Below are 19,406 nucleotides of genomic sequence, written 5' to 3' on the forward strand. Positions count from 1 at the left end.
TTTCAAAGGGGCTGTCTTGTTCAATTTTCTCCCTAGAAGTCAGCCCATCTGTAGTGACCGGGGGGTAGGGAAACGGACAAGTGGGCCCTAATCTACCCGCCACTCTGTCCCTGCCTACATGCAACGACCCGCCCTAGGCGACGGGGTACAACTGGGCGGCGGTCCCTGCACTCAGTAAGTGCACGACAAACACGACAAACATACAAGGGAATACAAGCAAGGGAAAGGGGCAGTTGCCCACGGCAACACCGTGAGCAACCAGAGTGGTGAACGAGCCGAGTCAAGCCAGGAGTGTGCGAGGTACCAAACGAAGAGCAGAAGAGTAGTCAGTAAGCCAGGGTCAGTATGGAGCAGGAACAAAATAGAAGGAGCTGTAGCTGGGCCAGGAAACCACACGAAAAAGAATAACAAGCAAGGAGGAACAGGAAATGCAGGTATAAATAGACAGAGGGCGGGAGCTAGCTGAGTCTGGCCAGGCTGCGATAGGCTCTCCCACTCCTAAGCCTGCCAGCCTGAGTGGTGGAAGCTGGAGTCAGTCTCAGGGATGTAGATTCAGGTGCTGACTAATTAATTAAGGGAGTTAACCCCGAAGCTGTGCCTGGCAGATCCTTTACAGTACCCCCCCTTTTATGAGGGGCCACCGGACCCTTTCTAAGTGGACCTGGCTTACTGGGGAAACGCAGGTGGAACCTCCTGACCAATACCCCAGCGTGAACATCTCGGGCGGGTACCCAAGTCCTCTCCTCGGGCCCGTAACCTCTCCAATGGACCAGGTACTGGAGGGAGCCTTGGACCATCTTGCTGTCCACAATCCTGGCCACCTCGAATTCCACCCCCTCAGGGGTGAGGACGGGAACAGGAGGTCTCCTCGAGGGAGCCAAGGACGGGGAGCAGCGTTTAAGGAGGGAGGCATGAAACACGTCGTGTATACGAAAAGACGGGGGTAACTCCAGCCGGAAGGAGACAGGATTGAGGACCTCAATGACCTTATACGGCCCAATAAACCGGGGAGCAAACTTCTTGGACGGAACCTTGAGACGCAAGTTCCTAGACGACAACCACACCAGATCCCCAACCATAAACAGGGGGTTAGCAGAACGTTTTCTATCAGCCTGAGTTTTTTGTACGCTCTGGGACGCCTCTAGGTTCTTCTGAACCTGGGCCCAGACTGTGCACAGTTCCCGATGAACGACCTCTACCTCGGGATTGTTGGAACTACCAGGTGAAACGGAGGAGAACCGTGGATTAAACCCAAAATTACAGAAAAAGGGAGAGACCCCTGACGAGTTACTGACCCGGTTATTAAGGGAAAATTCGGCAAGGGGAATGAATGAGACCCAATCATATTGACAGTCAGAGACAAAACACCTTAAGTATTGTTCTAGAGATTGATTAGTCCTCTCCGTTTGACCATTGGTTTCAGGATGGAAGGCAGAGGAGAAGGACAGATCAATCCCCAACTTCATACAGAAGGCTCTCCAAAACAATGAAACAAATTGTACCCCTCTGTCCGAAACAATATTGACAGGGACCCCATGGAGACGCAGGATGTGTTTGACAAACAAGGTAGCCAACGTCTTGGCGTTGGGTAGTTTCTTGAGGGGCACAAAGTGGCACATCTTACTGAAGCGGTCTACCACCACCCACACCACCGACTTGCCTTGGGATGGAGGCAAATCGGTGATAAAATCCATGGAGATATGTGTCCAAGGTCTCTGGGGAATGGGCAACGAACGCAGTAAGCCCGCTGGTCGGGACCTGGGAGTCTTGGACCTAGCACAAACCTCACAAGCGGTGACGTAGGCCTTAACGTCTTTAGGCAACCCAGGCCACCAATAATTTCTGGTAATGAGGTGTTTGGTACCCAGGATGCCTGGATGACCAGATAGTGCGGAGTCATGATTTTCCCTAAGTACCCTTAGCCGGAATTGCAGGGGAACAAACAGCTTGTTCTCAGGAAGGTTCCCGGGAGCTGAACCTTGATCAGCAGCAATTTCAGAGACTAAATCAGAATCGATCGAGGAAATGATTATACCTGGAGGCAAAATACAAGCAGGATCTTCCTCCGAAGGAGGGCTGGCCATGAAGCTACGCGACAGTGCATCAGCCTTAATATTTTTAGACCCAGCCCTATAGGTAACCAAAAAATGTAATCTGGTAAAAAATAACGCCCATCGAGCTTGTCTCGGGTTTAGCCTCCGGGCAGATTCTAGGAAAACCAGATTCTTGTGGTCGGTAAGGACCGTTACCTGGTGTCTAGCCCCCTCCAGGAAGTGGCGCCACTCTTCAAATGCCCATTTAATGGCTAAGAGTTCGCGGTTGCCAATATCATAGTTACTCTCAGTTGGCGAAAACTTCCTGGAGAAGTAGGCACAGGGGCGGAGATGGGTGAGGGACCTGGTACCCTGGGACAAGACAGCCCCCACTCCCACCTCAGATGCGTCAACTTCCACGATAAATGGCTCCATTTGGTTGTGCTGAACCAGCACCGGGGCCGAGATAAAGCACTTCTTAAGGACCTCAAAAGCCTGGACAGCCTCAGGAGGCCAGTGGAGGAGATCAGCACCTTTGCGAGTGAGGTCCGTAAGAGGCTTAGCGATGACCGAGAAGTTAGCAATAAATCTCCTGTAATAATTAGCGAACCCCAAAAAACACTGTAACGCCTTCAGGGAGGCAGGTTGGACCCATTCCGCCACAGCCTGAACCTTGGCGGGGTCCATGCGGAATTCATGAGGAGTGAGGATTTGACCCAAAAATGGTATCTCCTGTACCCCAAACACACATTTTTCGGTTTTGGCAAACAGTTTGTTTTCCCGAAGGACCTGGAGCACCTTCCTGACATGCTCAATGTGGGAGGACCAGTCCTTGGAAAACACCAGTATGTCATCAAGGTACACTACAAGAAATATCCCCAGGTAATTTCTCAAAATCTCATTTATGAAATTCTGGAAGACCGCAGGGGCATTACACAACCCAAAGGGCATGACGAGGTATTCGAAATGGCCTTCGGGCGTGTTAAACGCAGTCTTCCACTCATCCCCCTCTTTGATGCGAATAAGGTTATACGCCCCCCGTAGATCCAATTTAGAGAACCATTGGGCCCCCTGAACCTGATTAAAGAGATCAGGAATCAAAGGAAGGGGATACTGGTTCCTTACCGTGACCTTATTCAGGCTACGGTAGTCAATGCATGGCCTAAGACCACCATCCTTCTTCCCCACGAAGAAGAAGCCAGCACCTACCGGAGAAGAAGAGGGACGAATGTAACCCTTGGCCAGGGATTCCTGTATATACTCTCTCATGGCTTCACGTTCGGGACAAGAAAGATTAAATATCCTACCCTTAGGAAGCTTAGCTCCTGGTACCAATTCGATAGCGCAATCATATTCTCTATGAGGAGGTAACACTTCGGAGGCCTCCCTAGAGAAAACATCAGCGAAGTCCTGAACAAACTCGGGTAGCGTATTCGCCTCCTCAGGGGGAGAAATAGAATTAACAGAAAAACATGACGTACAACATTCATTACCCCATTTGGTTAGCTCCCCAGTATTCCAGTCAAACGTGGGATTATGCAACTGCAACCAGGGAAGGCCTAGAACCAAATCGTACGATAATCCCTGCATCAACAGTACAGAGCATTGCTCCAAATGCATGGAGCCAACAAGGAGTTCAAAAACAGGGGTATGCTGTGTAAAATAACCATTAGCAAGAGGAGTGGAGTCGATACCCACTACCGGGACAAGTTTAGGCAAATCAATCAGAGGCATAGCAAGAGACATAGCAAATTCCACAGACATAATATTAGTAGAGGACCCTGAATCCACGAAGGCACTGCCGGTAGCAGACCTACCACCAAAAGAGACCTGAAAGGGAAGCAAGATCTTAGTACGTTTCCTATTTACTGGAAATACCTGTGCGCCCAAGTGACCTCCCCGATGATCACTTAGGCGCGGAAGTTCTCTGGCTGCATTCTTACGCTTAGGACAGTTGTTCACTTGATGCTTGTCATCCCCACAGTAGAAGCAGAGACCATTTCTTCCTGCGGAATTCTCTACGTTGTTGGGGGGACACGGAGGCCCCGAGTTGCATAGGTATCTCTGAGTCTTTCGGGGAGGAACGAAGCAACGGAACTTCGGGAGACATCATGGGGGAGTCGGAGGAGAAAACACATAAACGTTCATGTTGTCGTTCCCTGAGACGTCGGTCAAGTCGTACCGCTAAAGCCATAGCCTGGTCTAGGGAGTCAGAAGAGGGATAGCTAACTAGCAGGTCTTTCAGGGCATTCGACAGACCCAACCTAAACTGGCACCTTAAGGCAGGGTCATTCCACCGAGAAGCTACGCACCACTTCCTAAAGTCAGAGCAATACTCCTCAACAGGTCTCTTACCCTGACGTAAGGTCACCAGCTGACTCTCGGCAAAGGCAGTCCTGTCAGTCTCGTCATAAATAAGTCCGAGAGCAGAAAAGAAACAATCAACGGAGGAAAGTTCAGGGGCGTCAGGAGCCAAGGAGAAGGCCCACTCTTGGGGCCCTTCCTGGAGCCGGGACATAATTATACCCACCCGCTGGCTCTCAGAACCTGAGGAATGAGGCTTTAAACGAAAGTAAAGCCTACAACTCTCCCGAAAGGAGAGAAAAGCCCTCCGGTCCCCTGAGAACCGGTCGGGCAACTTGAGGTGGGGTTCAAGAGGTGCTGTGAGGGGAACTACCAAGGTAGCATCAGGCTGGTTGACCCTCTGAGCTAGGGCCTGGACCTGTAGGGAGAGACCCTGCATTTGCTGAGCCAGGGTCTCACGGGGGTCCATAGTAGTGTCAGGGACCAGGGTAGACTAGGTATGGGCTTGTTATTATGTAGTGACCGGGGGGTAGGGAAACGGACAAGTGGGCCCTAATCTACCCGCCACTCTGTCCCTGCCTACATGCAACGACCCGCCCTAGGCGACGGGGTACAACTGGGCGGCGGTCCCTGCACTCAGTAAGTGCACGACAAACACGACAAACATACAAGGGAATACAAGCAAGGGAAAGGGGCAGTTGCCCACGGCAACACCGTGAGCAACCAGAGTGGTGAACGAGCCGAGTCAAGCCAGGAGTGTGCGAGGTACCAAACGAAGAGCAGAAGAGTAGTCAGTAAGCCAGGGTCAGTATGGAGCAGGAACAAAATAGAAGGAGCTGTAGCTGGGCCAGGAAACCACACGAAAAAGAATAACAAGCAAGGAGGAACAGGAAATGCAGGTATAAATAGACAGAGGGCGGGAGCTAGCTGAGTCTGGCCAGGCTGCGATAGGCTCTCCCACTCCTAAGCCTGCCAGCCTGAGTGGTGGAAGCTGGAGTCAGTCTCAGGGATGTAGATTCAGGTGCTGACTGATTAATTAAGGGAGTTAACCCCGAAGCTGTGCCTGGCAGATCCTTTACACCATCAGTAATACTTCTACTTTACGGATCCGTATTATGGACGTTTACAAATATGCTCGTCTGAAAGAGTTTTTGTGGCATTTTTTGCTGCGTCATTACTTTATATATTTATATCTTTCCTTCCTTTTGGATCCACTTCTGGCTTTGGCTCAAAAAACCTGAGCTAAAAACGGCATCAAAACTGTGTTCACATGGCCAAAATCAGGCTGAAAATTACAAGACTGATTTAAGAGACATCCGTGTCTGAAATCCAGGCGTCTTTGGAACTGCTTTTCAAAACTTTTTTGAGTTTTGCAAGCGTTTTTGATGGGTATTTTCTAAGCGTTTTTTGAAGTGTGAATAGCAAATGGTAAAAATCAGCGTGTAAAACGTTTCAAGAAGTGAACTTTTACGAGGAGTTTTTCAATTCTGAAGTGTAAAATAATGCCCATATGAACTACACAGCGTATTTCCTATTGAAATCAATGGGAAGCTGTTTGCAGGCTATTTCAAGTGTATTTCAGGGCATACTGTAATCATGTTTTCAGCACGGAACAGTAGTTCCGCAGGGAGGCAGTTAATCCTGGCATCGTACATAACCAGTGGTGTAACTACCGCCGAAGCAGCCGTAGCGGGCTACAAAGGGGGCTGTATGGCGTTATCTACAGGGGGGACTCTGTATGGCGTTCTCTACAGGGGGGCTGTATGGCGTTCTCTACAGTGGGGGCTGTATGGCGTTCTCTACAGTGGGGGCTGTATGGCGTTCTCTACAGTGGGGGCTGTATGGCGTTCACTACAGGGGGGGCTGTATGGCGTTCTCTACAGGGGGGGCTGTATGGCGTTCTCTACAGTGGGGGCTGTATGGCATTCTCTACAGTGGGGGCTGTATGGCGTTCTCTACAGTGGGGGCTGTATGGCGTTCTCTACAGTGGGGGCTGTATGGCGTTACCTACAGGGGGGGCTATAGCGTTACCTACAGGGGGGCTGTATGGCGTTACCTACAGGGGGGCTGTATAGCGTTACCCACAGGGGGGGCTGTATGGCGTTATCTACAGGGGGGCTGTATGGCGTTACCTACAGGGGGGGCTGTATGGCGTTACCTACAGGGGGGCTGTATAGCGTTACCCACAGGGGGGGCTGTATGGCGTTATCTGCAGGGGGGCTGTATGGCGCTAACGCCATACAGCCCCCACTGTAGAAAACGCCATACAGCCCCCACTGTAGAGAACGCCATACAGCCCCCCTATAGAGAACACCATACAGCCCTCCTGTAGGTAACGCTATACAGCCCCCCCTGTAGGTAACGCTATACAGCCCCCTGTAGGTAACACCATGCAGCCCCAACCCCCCAAAAAAATCAGACATACAGTGTGTCCTACAAAAGACATGTATCCCCTATCCACAGGATAGGGGATACATGTGTGATCGCTGGCAGCGATAGGGAGTACGGGGGACCGAAAGTCCACCGAAGGTCTCCATGACTAACCTCTGACTTCCGGCGTCTGCGCAGCTCAATAAAAATGAAAGGAGCGGTGGTCACGCATGCGCACAAGCGCGACCGGCGCTCCATTCATTTCTACAGAGCTTCCGACACAGATCCCGGAAGTCGAGGTTTGTGATGGAGAACTTCAGGGGACTTTCAGTCCCCCGTTCTCCCTATCAATGCCAGTGATCACACATGTATCCCCTATCCTGTGGATACATGTCTTTTGTTTAATGGCAGAGTGGGGAGATACCTCCCTGCTCTGCCGTAGTGTTCAGTGGCGTCGCGCTGTAGCAGCCATAGCGGCTGTTAGCGGAGGCTCCGGCCATTGGCTGATTGGCTGTGATTGGCTGCAGTGGTCATATGGAATGAAACGTCATCCTAGGAGGCCGGACTGGAAAGGAAGCAGGGAACTCGGAGTACGTATAACTTATTTTAATTTTTTTTTCCTTACTTCAGTGTTTTGTGTTGGAATCGCTGCGATTCCGCCACAAATGTCGCAACACACATCACTTTGTTGGGGGTTTAAGCACCCCACTGGATTCAACGAGGAAAACCCGCAACACAAGAGCAGTGATTCCACAGCATTAATTGACATGCTGCGGCTGATAAATTAACCTGCAGTGCTATTTTATGTGCTGATTTTTTTTCCGCAGTGTGGGGATGAGATTTGTTGTAATCTCACCCACACTGCTGCTTCTGTAATACGCAGCGGATTTTCCGCAGTGAAATTACTTGTGGAAGATCCGCAGTGCTTACACCTAGTGTGTTCCTACCCTAAAAATGTTATTTATTTAGAACAACCCAGATTCATGTGCCCTATTAGGCCAGGTTCACATGGGACGATACGTTGTGTAAAAGCACGCAGCGTATCCGCACAGTGGTGCACTTATTCGCCCAGAATGTCCGCTGCGGAAAACGGCTGCATTAACTGGCCTACTAGCAGGCCAGCCTCCTGGGATAAGGTTTCATCCCAGGAGACCGCTGCAGCCTGTGACTGGCTGCAGTGGCGGTCATATGGGATGAAGCGTCATTCCAGGAGACCGGCCCTGTGACGTCATACTAGCTGGCCTCCTGGGATGTTTCATCCCATGTGACTGCTGCTGCAGCCTGTGATTGGTTGCGGCGGTCACATGGGATCAAAACGTCATCCCAGGAGGCCGCGCTGGAGGGAGGAAAATAGACTTTCTGGGTAAGTATGAGTTTTTTTTTGTTTTCTCTCTGAGTTGCGTTTTTTGCGGCGGGATTGCTGAGAACCCGCCGCAAAAAAATGCAACAACTGCTATTTGTTGTGAGTTTTACCTCCCCATTGAATTCAATGGGGAAAACTCGCAAGAAATAAGCAGCATTTACGTGAATACAATTGACATGCTGCGGCATAAAATTCTGCACCCCGCATCATTTTCTGAGCGGTTTTTCCTCTCCATATTTACGCAGTGTGTGGATGAGATATGTTTTCTTCAGGGGAAAGGTCCCTAACAGATTCTACAGGCAATAACAGCTAACGATTGGTGGATCCAACGTCCAAACTTCTGGTGATCAATTCACTGTTGAGGAGCCGTCTAAAGAGATTGTCCACCAAGAACAACCCACTTTCTTTAAAGAATGATGTGACATGAGTTTTCTTTCCTTAACTCTCTTCCTTTATCAAATTTTTACAATTTAAAAGACACTTAGAACACTACAGTACCGTATATAAACTAGATACTGTTTGGATGATACAGAAGTACAAAATAATTAAAAACAGTACAATATCGTGAAAATCCTTTAACTACAAAAGACATTTGTAATGGATCATTGGCAGCTAAAAATTATTATATTGAATTCCCATAGACTTTCTTTGACTCCCTCTAGTGTACACTTTGATAATAGCAGCTTTTTGTCATATATGACGAGAATTCTGAGAAAGTTATTCAGAAAATATTGTATGTATTTACAGTCAGCATGTCAGATATTTAAAAAATGCCTTTACTTTAAGACTCTTCTAAACTTTTTTTTTAATTAGATATAGTTAATTTAAGTGGACTACTGCTTCTTTGGTACTTTCCTAATGTACTTCTGTTTTCACATATACAATACAGTAAAGTTCGTGAAGATTTTAACTAGGACTGAGACACAGGTTGCTAGGGGCATGCTGCTTTACAGCCCCATTAAAAATATTATAGTTATTAGATAGTGTAGATTTTACCTATAGTGTGTTTTATTGCTGTCTGCTTGTGTCCGTGTGTGAGCTCCATCTTTCCGCGACAATCCTGCTTTTTGGCCTCACACCACCTTGGCCTACATTAAATAACAGCAGAGAAGGCGAAAAGCAGAATGGCAGCAGTTATGCCATGCTATACCCCATTGTAGGCTGTGGTATCAATCCAATTCTTCTAAGAGTAAATTTAGTTGGAAAATCGCTTTAAATGCTATTTCTGCTGAGTGTTAATTTTTAATATTTGTGTGAAAATGTAACTTGGAAATACATATTCTAATTTATCATTTTGTATATTATTTATCTATGGCAGCATATACGATTAGCACAGGAATTTCTGGAGTTTGTAAAAAAGGATGACCGGTTTGAAATATGTGCACAGGTTATTTTGGGTCTTGTATGCTTCCGTTTAAAGGTAAGATTTTTTTTTTTTATTTGTGTTTTAGAAGTACTTGCATACAGTGAAGGAAATAAGTATTTGATCCCTTGCTGATTTTGTAAGTCATATAATTTTGACTATGTGATTTTCTGTTTTTTTTTTTTATATAATCTATCTCTCACTGGTAAAATTAACCTAGCCTAAAAATTCTAGACTGTTCATGTCTTTGACAGTGGGCAAACTTACAAAATCAGCAAGGGATCAAATACTTATTTCCTTCACTGTACATGCAGCTGTGATTTGTCTGTGAATGTATTTTATATTCTCTATAAATAGCAGCAAGAACATAGTGCATTTATGTAAGTAGAAATGACTGGGAACTCAGGTACACATCACACTTATATCAGTTTTTGGAGGGATTATTAATCCCTTGCCACCAGATGCACAGGCTCATGGTTTCCTTGTTCCAATCATTTGCATTCTCTCTTCGATGGCACTGTATCCTCCTGTACACAATGCCATCAGCAGAGTTGATCCTGTTCTGTGAATGAGAACTGAAATAATCAGTGCCCTTTCTATGAAAAATGTAAATACAGTGTTCATGTTGAATTTATCAACCTTTCGACGCAACGCAACAAAAAAAGGCATTTTACACAGCGGCCTGACAAATTTATTATAACTTACTCCAGAAAGCAGAGGTAAATTATAGCACAATCTACTGTAGCTTCAGCCTGTTGGGCGTAACAATGTAAAGGCCTATGCCGGGCCCTGTACTTTGCCCCCCTGGAGTAAACCACACCCCCTTCATCGGACAATTAAAAAAATAAATTATTCTGATTACCATCTTTAGAGTCGAGAAGGATTTTTTTTTTCCCCTAATGAGGAATCTGGCATCCACCTCATGGGGGTTTTGCCTTCCTGGCTTAACGCGGTATTAGAGGTTGAACTTGATGGACCTGTTTTTTTTTCCAACCTTATCAACTACATAGCTATGCTCACCTCACCGCTCCTCTTTGCTTCTCCTCCCCGTGTCCACTCTGGCGCCGAGCAGTGTTCTATGTGACACTGCTTTCAGGACATTGAGTGCTGCGTCACGTATAAGGCCCTGACATTGCTCCACATCGGGACCTTGTATGAGTCACAGCATGCTGAGGGAGCCTGAAGGGACCCGGTCAGGAGAAGAGAAGCCGTGAAGTGCGTATAAATTGTTTTTATTTCATGTCCAATGTGGCGGGGGGGTCAGTGGATGGCGCACAAGCGCGGTAACTATACACAAACTGTGGTGCGCGGACAGATGCAACATATTTATTAAAGTTAGGACTCGCGTATAAATGACCAATCTTGGTAAATCCGCCCCTATGTTCCCAAATGCAGAAGCCGCTGTTTCTGAATTTAGCCAGTTGATAGGGAAACTAGTGACTTCATTAAAAGTGTATTCCCATCTCAGAAATCATATTTTAAACTGTTAGATTATGTCAATATATGTACTTTAGTAAATACATTCATTTTTAAAATCTGTATTGTTTTGCAGTTATAACGGTGTACGTAGGTGTAATTTAAATAATTTGTCATATTAGTGGGAAAAAATGAACGCTTGAGATGGGAATAACCCTTTAACTCCTTCCCGCAAATGGGCGTGACTGTACATCCAGATTGCAAGTGGTTTACCGCAATCTGGCGTACAGTCACGCCCTGGCTTTAAACTGTCACCATGTTAAGTGACACGTTGACAGCGTATTGACCGCAACTGTTATTGACCGTTCCCAGGCAGGACTCACTGGCACGGGACCAATCAGAATGGTCCCGTGTCGTCAAGCGCTGTGATTGGCCAGTCAGTACTATTACAGCATAGGAGGCAGGATTCACAGGCATCGCCGGCTCTGACCAGCTCTGTTGTGTGTGAGAGCTTGTCAGGGTCGGTCGTAGTGAAGTATAGTGAAGAAAAGAGAAGTAGAGATCTTATAAAACCCTCAGATCTGCCCAATTTCTGCCCACTGACCAGTGATCACCACCTTTGGTGCCCACTGGTCATCTGATTAATCCACCCAAAGTGCCCTTCTGTGACCTGTGCCCAGCCAACAACTGTCACATTACTTGTCGCAGTACCTGGTCGCCATCGCCCTGCTGTGTCCCAAGATTGCCCACTGCTCGAGTTCCCTGTTGGGTAGCAATGACACCTCAGTTAGAATTTCCCTGGTAGAGTATCCTCACTTATTAAATACAGCAGGGTCACTGGTCGCCGGTCCGTTCTCGTTGCTCTCTTGGGAGTGGCAGGGGGTTTTTTTTTGTTAAAAAAAAAATAAGTTAAAGAAGAACAAAATTACACAGAAATGACCTTAGTTATTTTTTGTTTTAGTTCACATTTGTAAAATCCCCCAATATGGCCAGGAGGGCTTTCACAGCAGAGGAAGCATATAAAATGCTCTGCTCCGATACGGACAGCGCAAGCGAAGGTGAAGCGCAGTTTGTGCTCTCATTTTCGTCCGTATACTGCGACTCTGAGTCTGCACCCCCCCTGTCAGCACAGAAGAGCCATAGGTCCTGCTCTGCCCGAGCTGACATGGGTAGCTGTGGACAATTATACCCCCCAGGTGCCTGAATTTACAACCACTTCAGGCATTCAATTTGATAGTACAGGGTTCAGTCCCATAGATTATTTTAAACTTTTCTTTTCTGACACACTTTTAAATTTAATGGTCCAGCAGACCAACCTATATGCAGGTCAGTTCATATCCCAGAACCCCGACTCATTTCATGCGAGAGGCCAAAATTGGAACCCCACAAATGCAGTGGAATTAGGGAAATTTTGGGGCCTATTTTTAAGCTTTGGTCTCGTCAAACAGCCAAGTATTTAACTATTGGTCTCCTGATATTTTATATAATACCCCCCTGTACCTCACAATTATCAGAATATTTGAGGCGATCCTGAAGTTCCTGCACTACAACAACAACAGCCACTGCCCACCCCCTCAGGACCCAAGTTTTGATAAGCTCTATAAAATTAGACCATTAATTTAATTGCCCTCTACTCTAAAAGTTTTTCCCAAGTTTATACACCCCAACAAAGCATTGCAGTAGATGAATCCCTAGTGAGCTTCAAGGGTAGACTGCATTTTAGGCAGTATCTACCCAATAAAAGAGCCCAGTACGGCATTAAACTTTATGTGAAAGTGCCACCAGTTACACCTAGTCTTTTAGAGTTTGAGGGGAAAGACTCCCATATAGATCCCCCAGAATGCCACTCCTTCCTAGGAATTAGTGGAAAGATCGTATGGGATCTTGTTCATCCTTAGGGTATATGCACACGATATTGACCATTACGGCTGAAATTACGGAGCTGTTTTCAGGAGAAAACCGCTCCGTAATTGCAGACGTAGTTGCTCGTCCTCGCATTTTGCGAGGCGTCATTGACGGCCGTAATTTAGAGCTGTTCTTCATTGAATTCAATGAAAAACGGCTCAAATTACGTCCAAAGAAGTGTCCTGCACTTCTTTGACGAGGCAGTCATCTTACGCGTCGTCGTTTGACAGCTGTCAAACGACGACGCGTAAATGACAGGTCGTCGGCACAGTACGTCGGCAAACCCATTCAAATGAATGGGCAGATGATTGCCAACGTATTGGAGCCTTATTTTCAGGCGTAAATCAAGGCATAATACGCCTCATTTACGCCTGAAAATAGGTCGTGTGAACCCAGCCTTAGCTTGGCAAAGGATATCATTTATATCTAGGCAACTTTTACAACAGTGTCCCATTGTTAAAAGTTCTCTCGTCCAGATCCACATTGGCATGTGGAACAATCTGCAAAAATCAGAAGGGCCTCTGCAAAACTTTGCTGGGTCAGACACTGAAATTAGAAGAAAGCAGAGCTGTCCGCAGCGACAAACTGCTGCTTCTGAAATATAAGTATAAAAGAAATGTCCTTATACTGACCAGCATTCATGACATTAGCTGTAGCCTTGTCCCTGTACGCGGATCCACCACCCAAGTCCCCAAACCATTTTGAATACAGGAGTACAATAAATATATGGGTGGTTATGACCTGTCTGACCAGGTCATAAAACCATACAGCACCATGTGCAAGACCAAGGTATGGTATAAAAATCTTTCTGTCCATCTTACACAGATGGCTTTATACAACACCTTTGTCCTCTGCAGATATGCCGGCAGTAGCGACACGTTCCTGCAATTTCAGGAAGAAGTCATTAAGGCCCTGATATTTGCTGACCAGCTCATCTAGTCCTTCGGTCAGCAGGATAAAACAAAAATTTGGTGTGTGTGTGTGTGTGTGTGTGTGTGTGCGCCAAGCGAGGCATTCATAAGGACACCATATACCAATGGGAGACGTGTCCCACAAAGCCCTGCCTGCGCATGAAACAATGTTTCAAAATATATCACACCTCTATTTATTCTTTATCCACCTTTTCTGTCTCCCTTATTGGCCATGACAAATAATTTTATTTTTTTTTACTGACCAGCTCCATTGGCTCATTTAAAATGTGTAAAAAAAATAAAAAATAATAAAACAAAACAAACAATTCTCACTATACCAAGAACCCGAGGGAGAGTCTTTCTCACATGGGTTGCAAAACTGGGTGAGAAGAATAAATCCAAATGAGATTGGTTGTCTCAGCAACTCTTTTTTTTTTTGCTGAGGCCTTTGATTTATTTTTTGGGCTGGATTTTATGGAACAGTGGGTAGGTTGGTAGTAGGACCTTCCATTCCCTCTCCCTCCATTGCCGGTTTTCCAGGTTGTCCTCCTCAGTTACTGCACAAATTAAAAATTACTATACCCTAGATGAATACCTAGAGGAGTGCCACTTCACAAATTTAAAATTCTGACTATACCCCTAGATGAATAACTAGAGGGTCGTCACTTCACAAATAATTTTTTTTGCTGTACCCCTGGATGAATACCTTGAAGGGTGTTACTTTTCAATCTAAAATTTCTCACTATATCTCTAGATGAATTTGTTTAGTGGTTTAGTTTCCAAAATGAGGTCACATTTCTGGGGTTTCTAATATTTTGACACCCTAGAGCCTCTGGTTTCATGACACAGGGCAGTAAATACCACCATAGTAGGCCTCAAATGTTGCATAGTGCGCTTTATGTTCTGAGCCCTGCCATATACTCAAACAGCCGTTTATGACCACATATGAGCTATTGTTGTACTCTGGAGAAACTGCTCTACAAATGTTGGAGTGCTTTTTCTCCTTTAGTTTTTGTGGAAATGCAAAAAAGAAAAAAATCAGCTAAACCTAAATTTTATTGAAAAAAATTTGGAATTTCATTTTCACGGCCTACTTCCAATAATTTATGGAAAAAATCAGTGTGGTCAAAATGCTCACTATACCCTTAACTAATTTTCTTGAGGGGTGTAGTTTCCAAAATGGGGTCACTTGTGTGTGGTTTGCACTGTTTTGTTCCCTCAGGGACTCTGCAAATGCGGCATGGCCTCCGCAAACCATTCCTGCTAAGTTTGAGCTCCAAAAGCCAAATGGCGCTCTTTCCCTTCTGAGCCCTGCCTTGTGTCCAAACAGCCGTTTATGACCACATGTGGGGTATTGTTTTACTCGGGAGAAATTGCTTTACAAATATGGGGGTGCTTTTTCTCCTTTTGTCCAGGTGGAAATAAAAAAAAAGTGTCTTATTGGAAAAAATTTTATTCTTTATTTTCACGGCCTAATTCTAATAAAATCTATGAAAGACCTGTGGGGTCAATATGCTCACTACGCCTAGATGAATTTCTTGAGGGGTATAGTTTCCAAAATGGGGTCACTTTTGGGGTGTTTCCTTTCTTTTAGTACCACAAGACTTCTTCAAACCTGACATGGTGCCTAAAATATAATCTAATAAAAAGAAGGCCCCAAAATTCACTAGGTGCTCCTGAGACTTGTGTTTCAGTCCATTATCACACTAAGGCCACATGTGGGATATTTCTAAAAACTGCAGAATCTGAGCAATAAATATTGAGTTGTGTTTCTCTGGTAAAACCTCCTGTGTTATAAAAAAAATGGATTAAAAAGGAGTTCCAGACAAAAAAAATAATTGTAAATTTCACCTCTACTTTGCTTTAATTCTTGTGAAATGCCTAAAGGGTTAAGAAACTTTATAAATGCTGTGTTAAATACTTTGAAGTGTTCAGTTTTTAAAATGGAGGGGGGGTTGTATTGTATGGGCCACTCAGAGCCACTTCAAATCTGAACTGGTCCCTGTAAAAATAGCCTTTTGAAATTTTCTTGAAAATCTGAAAATTTATGCTAAATTTCTAAGCCTTGTGACATCCTCAAAAAATTAAAGGATGTTCAAAAAACGATGCCAATACAAAGTAGACATATGGGAAATGTTAATTAGTAACTATTTTGTGTGGTATAACTATTTGTCTTACAAGCAGATATATTCAAATTTATAAAAATTCTAATTTTTGCAATTTTTTGATTGTATCAACCAAATTTTACCACTAACAAAGTCCAATGTCTCACGAGAAAACATTCTCAGATAGGTTAAAGCATTCCAAAGTTATTACCAGATAAAGTGACACATGTCAGATTTAAAAAAATGGGGCTCTGTCATTTGGTCCAAAAGTGGCTGTGGTGGGAAGGGGTTAATGATATCACAGGAATTCCCTGCGGCAGAGGGGGCTAGAGGGATGTAGAAAACACAAATTATTTTGCATGTCTCTGTATACAGTGACTCCGAAAGGGAAAATTTGCTCTGGCCATTAAGACCCAAAACATGAAAAGGCCTTCATACACCAATCTTAATCCCTTAATGATGCAGCCTAGTTTAGGCCTCAGTATTTTGACTAACTTTTTGGCGTGGAAACCGCTCTGCAAAACTCGTCAAAAACCGGCCGAAAATGCCTCCCATTGATTTCAATGGGAGGCGTGGGGCGGTTTTCTCGCGCGAGCTGTAAAACCGCCTCGCGGAGGGACATGCCCTATCTTCGCGCATTTATGCCTCTGACCTCCCATTGACTTCAACGGGAGGCAGAGAAAGCGTATTTCGCAGAGTTTTTTGCCCGTAGCACTCAATGGACGCAGGCGAAAAACGCAGCGAAAATTGCGGCAAACGACGTGCAGGAAGGACAAAATCTGCTTCAAAATCCCAAACGGAATTTTGAGGCAGAATTTTCCTCCTGCAAAAAACTCTGTGTGAACAAGCCCTTAAGGCTCAGAGCCCATTTTTCAAATCTGAAATGTGTCACTTTATGTGGTAATAATTCTGGAATGCTTATACCTATATGAGCAATTATGAGATTGTTTTCTCGTGACACATTGGACTTTAACCCCTTAATGACCGCCGATACGTCTTTTTACGGCGGTCATTAGTGGGCTTTATTCTAGAGCGCCGCCAAACTACGTCGCTGCTGTAGAATAAAGTAAACAGAGCAGGGAGCCGTGAAATCTCCCTGCTCTCAGCTGCCAGAAGCAGCTGAGGGCTGGGGGCGTCCCTGCTCTGCCGGGTGAGATCGATATTAGTATCGATCTCACCTGTTTAACCCTTCAGATGCGGTGCACAATAGCGAGCACCGCATCTGAATGGTTTTGGAGAGAGGGAGGGAGCTCCCTCTCATCTCACTGACACCCGGCGATAAAATCGCCGAGTGTCTGTGTCTTCTATGGCAGCCGGGGGTCTAATAAAGACCCCCAGGTCTGCCTGCAGCGAATGCCTGCTAGATCATGCCGCAGGCATGACCTAGCAGATGCCTGTCCGTTTTAAACGTATTGCAGTGTATTATAATAGCGATCGGAGGATAGTGAAGTCCCCTAGTGGGACTAGTAAAAAAGTGAAAAAAGTTTAATAAAGTTAATAAAAAAAAAAAGTGAAAAAAAAAAAAATGAAAAACCCAGCTTTTCCCCTTACAAAATGCTTTGCTATTAAAAAAAACTACAATAAAGCAAAAAAGTTACACATATTTGGTATCGCCGCGTCCGTAACGACCCCGACTATAAAGCTGTTACATTATTTAACCTGCACTGTGAACGCCGTAAAAAATAAAATAAAAAACAATGGAAAAATTGCTGTTTTCTGTTAATCCTGACTTAAAAAAAATGTGATAGAAAGTGATCAAAAAGTCGCATCTACTCTCAAATGGTACCAATAAAAACTGCAAGTCGTCCCGCAAAAAACAAGACCTTATACAGCTATGCCGACGCAAAAATAAAAAAGTTACAGCTCTTCGAATGTGACAATGGAAAAATCTAAAAAATGGCTTGGACATTAGGGCCCAGAATGCCAGCAGGGGGAAGGGGTTAAGTTAGTGGTAAAATTTGGTCGATATACTCAGTGTTTATTTGTGAAAAATAGCAATATGTAGAGAACTTTAAAAAATGTGCATTTTTCTGAATTTAAATGTATCTGCTTGTAAGACAGATAGTAATACCACACAAAATAGTTACTATTTCACATTTCCCATATCTACTATATGTTGGCATCATTCTTTGAACATTGTTTTATTTTTTCGAGGACGTTACAAGGCTTAGAACATAAGCAGCATTTTCTCATATTTATAAGAAAAATGTAAAAGCCTTTTTTTTAGGTACCCGTTCAGTTCAAATGGCTTTGAGGGGCCTATCTATTAGAAACCTCCCATAAATCACCCCATTTTAAAAAAAACTAGGCCCCTCAAAGTATTCAAAACAGCATTTATAAAGTTTCTTAACCCTTTAGGTGTTTCACAGGAATTTAAAGCAAAGTTGAGGTGAAATGTACAAATAAAAATTTTTATACAGAAAATCCTTTTTTATTCAATTTTTCTTTTTTTGTAATACAGAAGGTTTTACCAGAGAAACGCAACTCAATATTTATTGCTTATTAACACCTATAATACCTTTTGGGCATAAATATAAGCGTAAGACATAATCCAAACAATAGTAACCCTATATATGCCTCAAACACACATTTTGCAACAAAAATAGTTCTAGACATGTATTTGTCCAAAATTACATACTTTATCGTTCCATAAACATGGATATCCCCCAGAACCCACACAAATATACATACATGATTAAAACATACTTAAAATGATAGCTCTAAGACCATCAGCAAAGTGCCAGCATAGCCATAAAATATATGCAACAAATTAGCAAAGAGATACAATTAGATCATATAATATACCTCTATCCAAATTCCCCCTGACACAATCCACAGTCTTAGGCCTTATTCACACGGACGTGTCCGTTTTGCGCACGCAAAAAAAACGCTGCGTTTTGTGCGCGCAAAAGGTCTGTGTGTCATCAGCATATGGCATTATTTTCACGCAGCCGGCATCATTATGACACTCTGTTTATTTACGTTTGCAAACAGAAAAGCACGTTAATTTATTTTACTGCTGTTGCGTGAATCACGTGCGGCACCCGGAACTGCTTCCATGTGCCGAGCGTGATTTGCACACACCGATTGACTTCAATGGGAGCGTGCAGCGCGAAACAGGCAAATATTGGACATGTCGAGCGTTTCACACAGCGGACATACGCTGCGTGAAATTCACTGACAGTCTGAACGGCCCCATTCAGTAACATAGGTCCGTGTAATGCGCGTGAAAATCACGCGCGTAGCGCGGACGTATTATACGTTCGTGTGAATAAGCCCTTAGACAGTGATATACTACTGTTGATAATATATACACATTGGTCAGGGATGTGGGATAATCTCAATTACCTGCAGCTGGCATGATGGCTGTCAGTGGTCTCAGGAAAAACACGTTTTGCACCTTTCGTCAGGAGGGGACATAGTGTAATGGAAGTAGGTTTAAATATAGTACCCTGTGTGTAGGTTAAATTCTACTATTGTTTTTTTATTAATTTTTTTTTTTTTACAGCATTCACCGTGCACTATAAATTACATATTCACTCTTTATTTAGCGGGTTGATACAATTACGGCAACACCATATGTTTATAGTTTTTTTATGTTTAAGGCTGGGTTCACAAGACCTATTTTCAGGCGTA

The 19,406-nt window shown here is 44.6% G+C and overlaps 1 protein-coding gene across 2 annotated transcripts in view; it reads left to right on the forward strand.

Annotated features, from left to right (window-relative positions):
- The window catches only part of DDC (dopa decarboxylase), a 245,101-nt gene that overhangs the window by 190,349 nt on the left and 35,346 nt on the right, over positions 1-19,406 (forward strand). For both annotated transcript variants that reach the window (XM_075828537.1, XM_075828538.1), the window contains exon 13: positions 9,389-9,490. In XM_075828537.1, the coding sequence (XP_075684652.1) occupies positions 9,389-9,490 (102 nt within the window). The remainder of the gene's footprint in view (positions 1-9,388; positions 9,491-19,406) is intronic.

Source organism: Rhinoderma darwinii, chromosome 5, assembly GCF_050947455.1.
Source record: "Rhinoderma darwinii isolate aRhiDar2 chromosome 5, aRhiDar2.hap1, whole genome shotgun sequence".
In the NCBI taxonomy this organism is placed as follows: domain Eukaryota; kingdom Metazoa; phylum Chordata; class Amphibia; order Anura; family Rhinodermatidae; genus Rhinoderma; species Rhinoderma darwinii.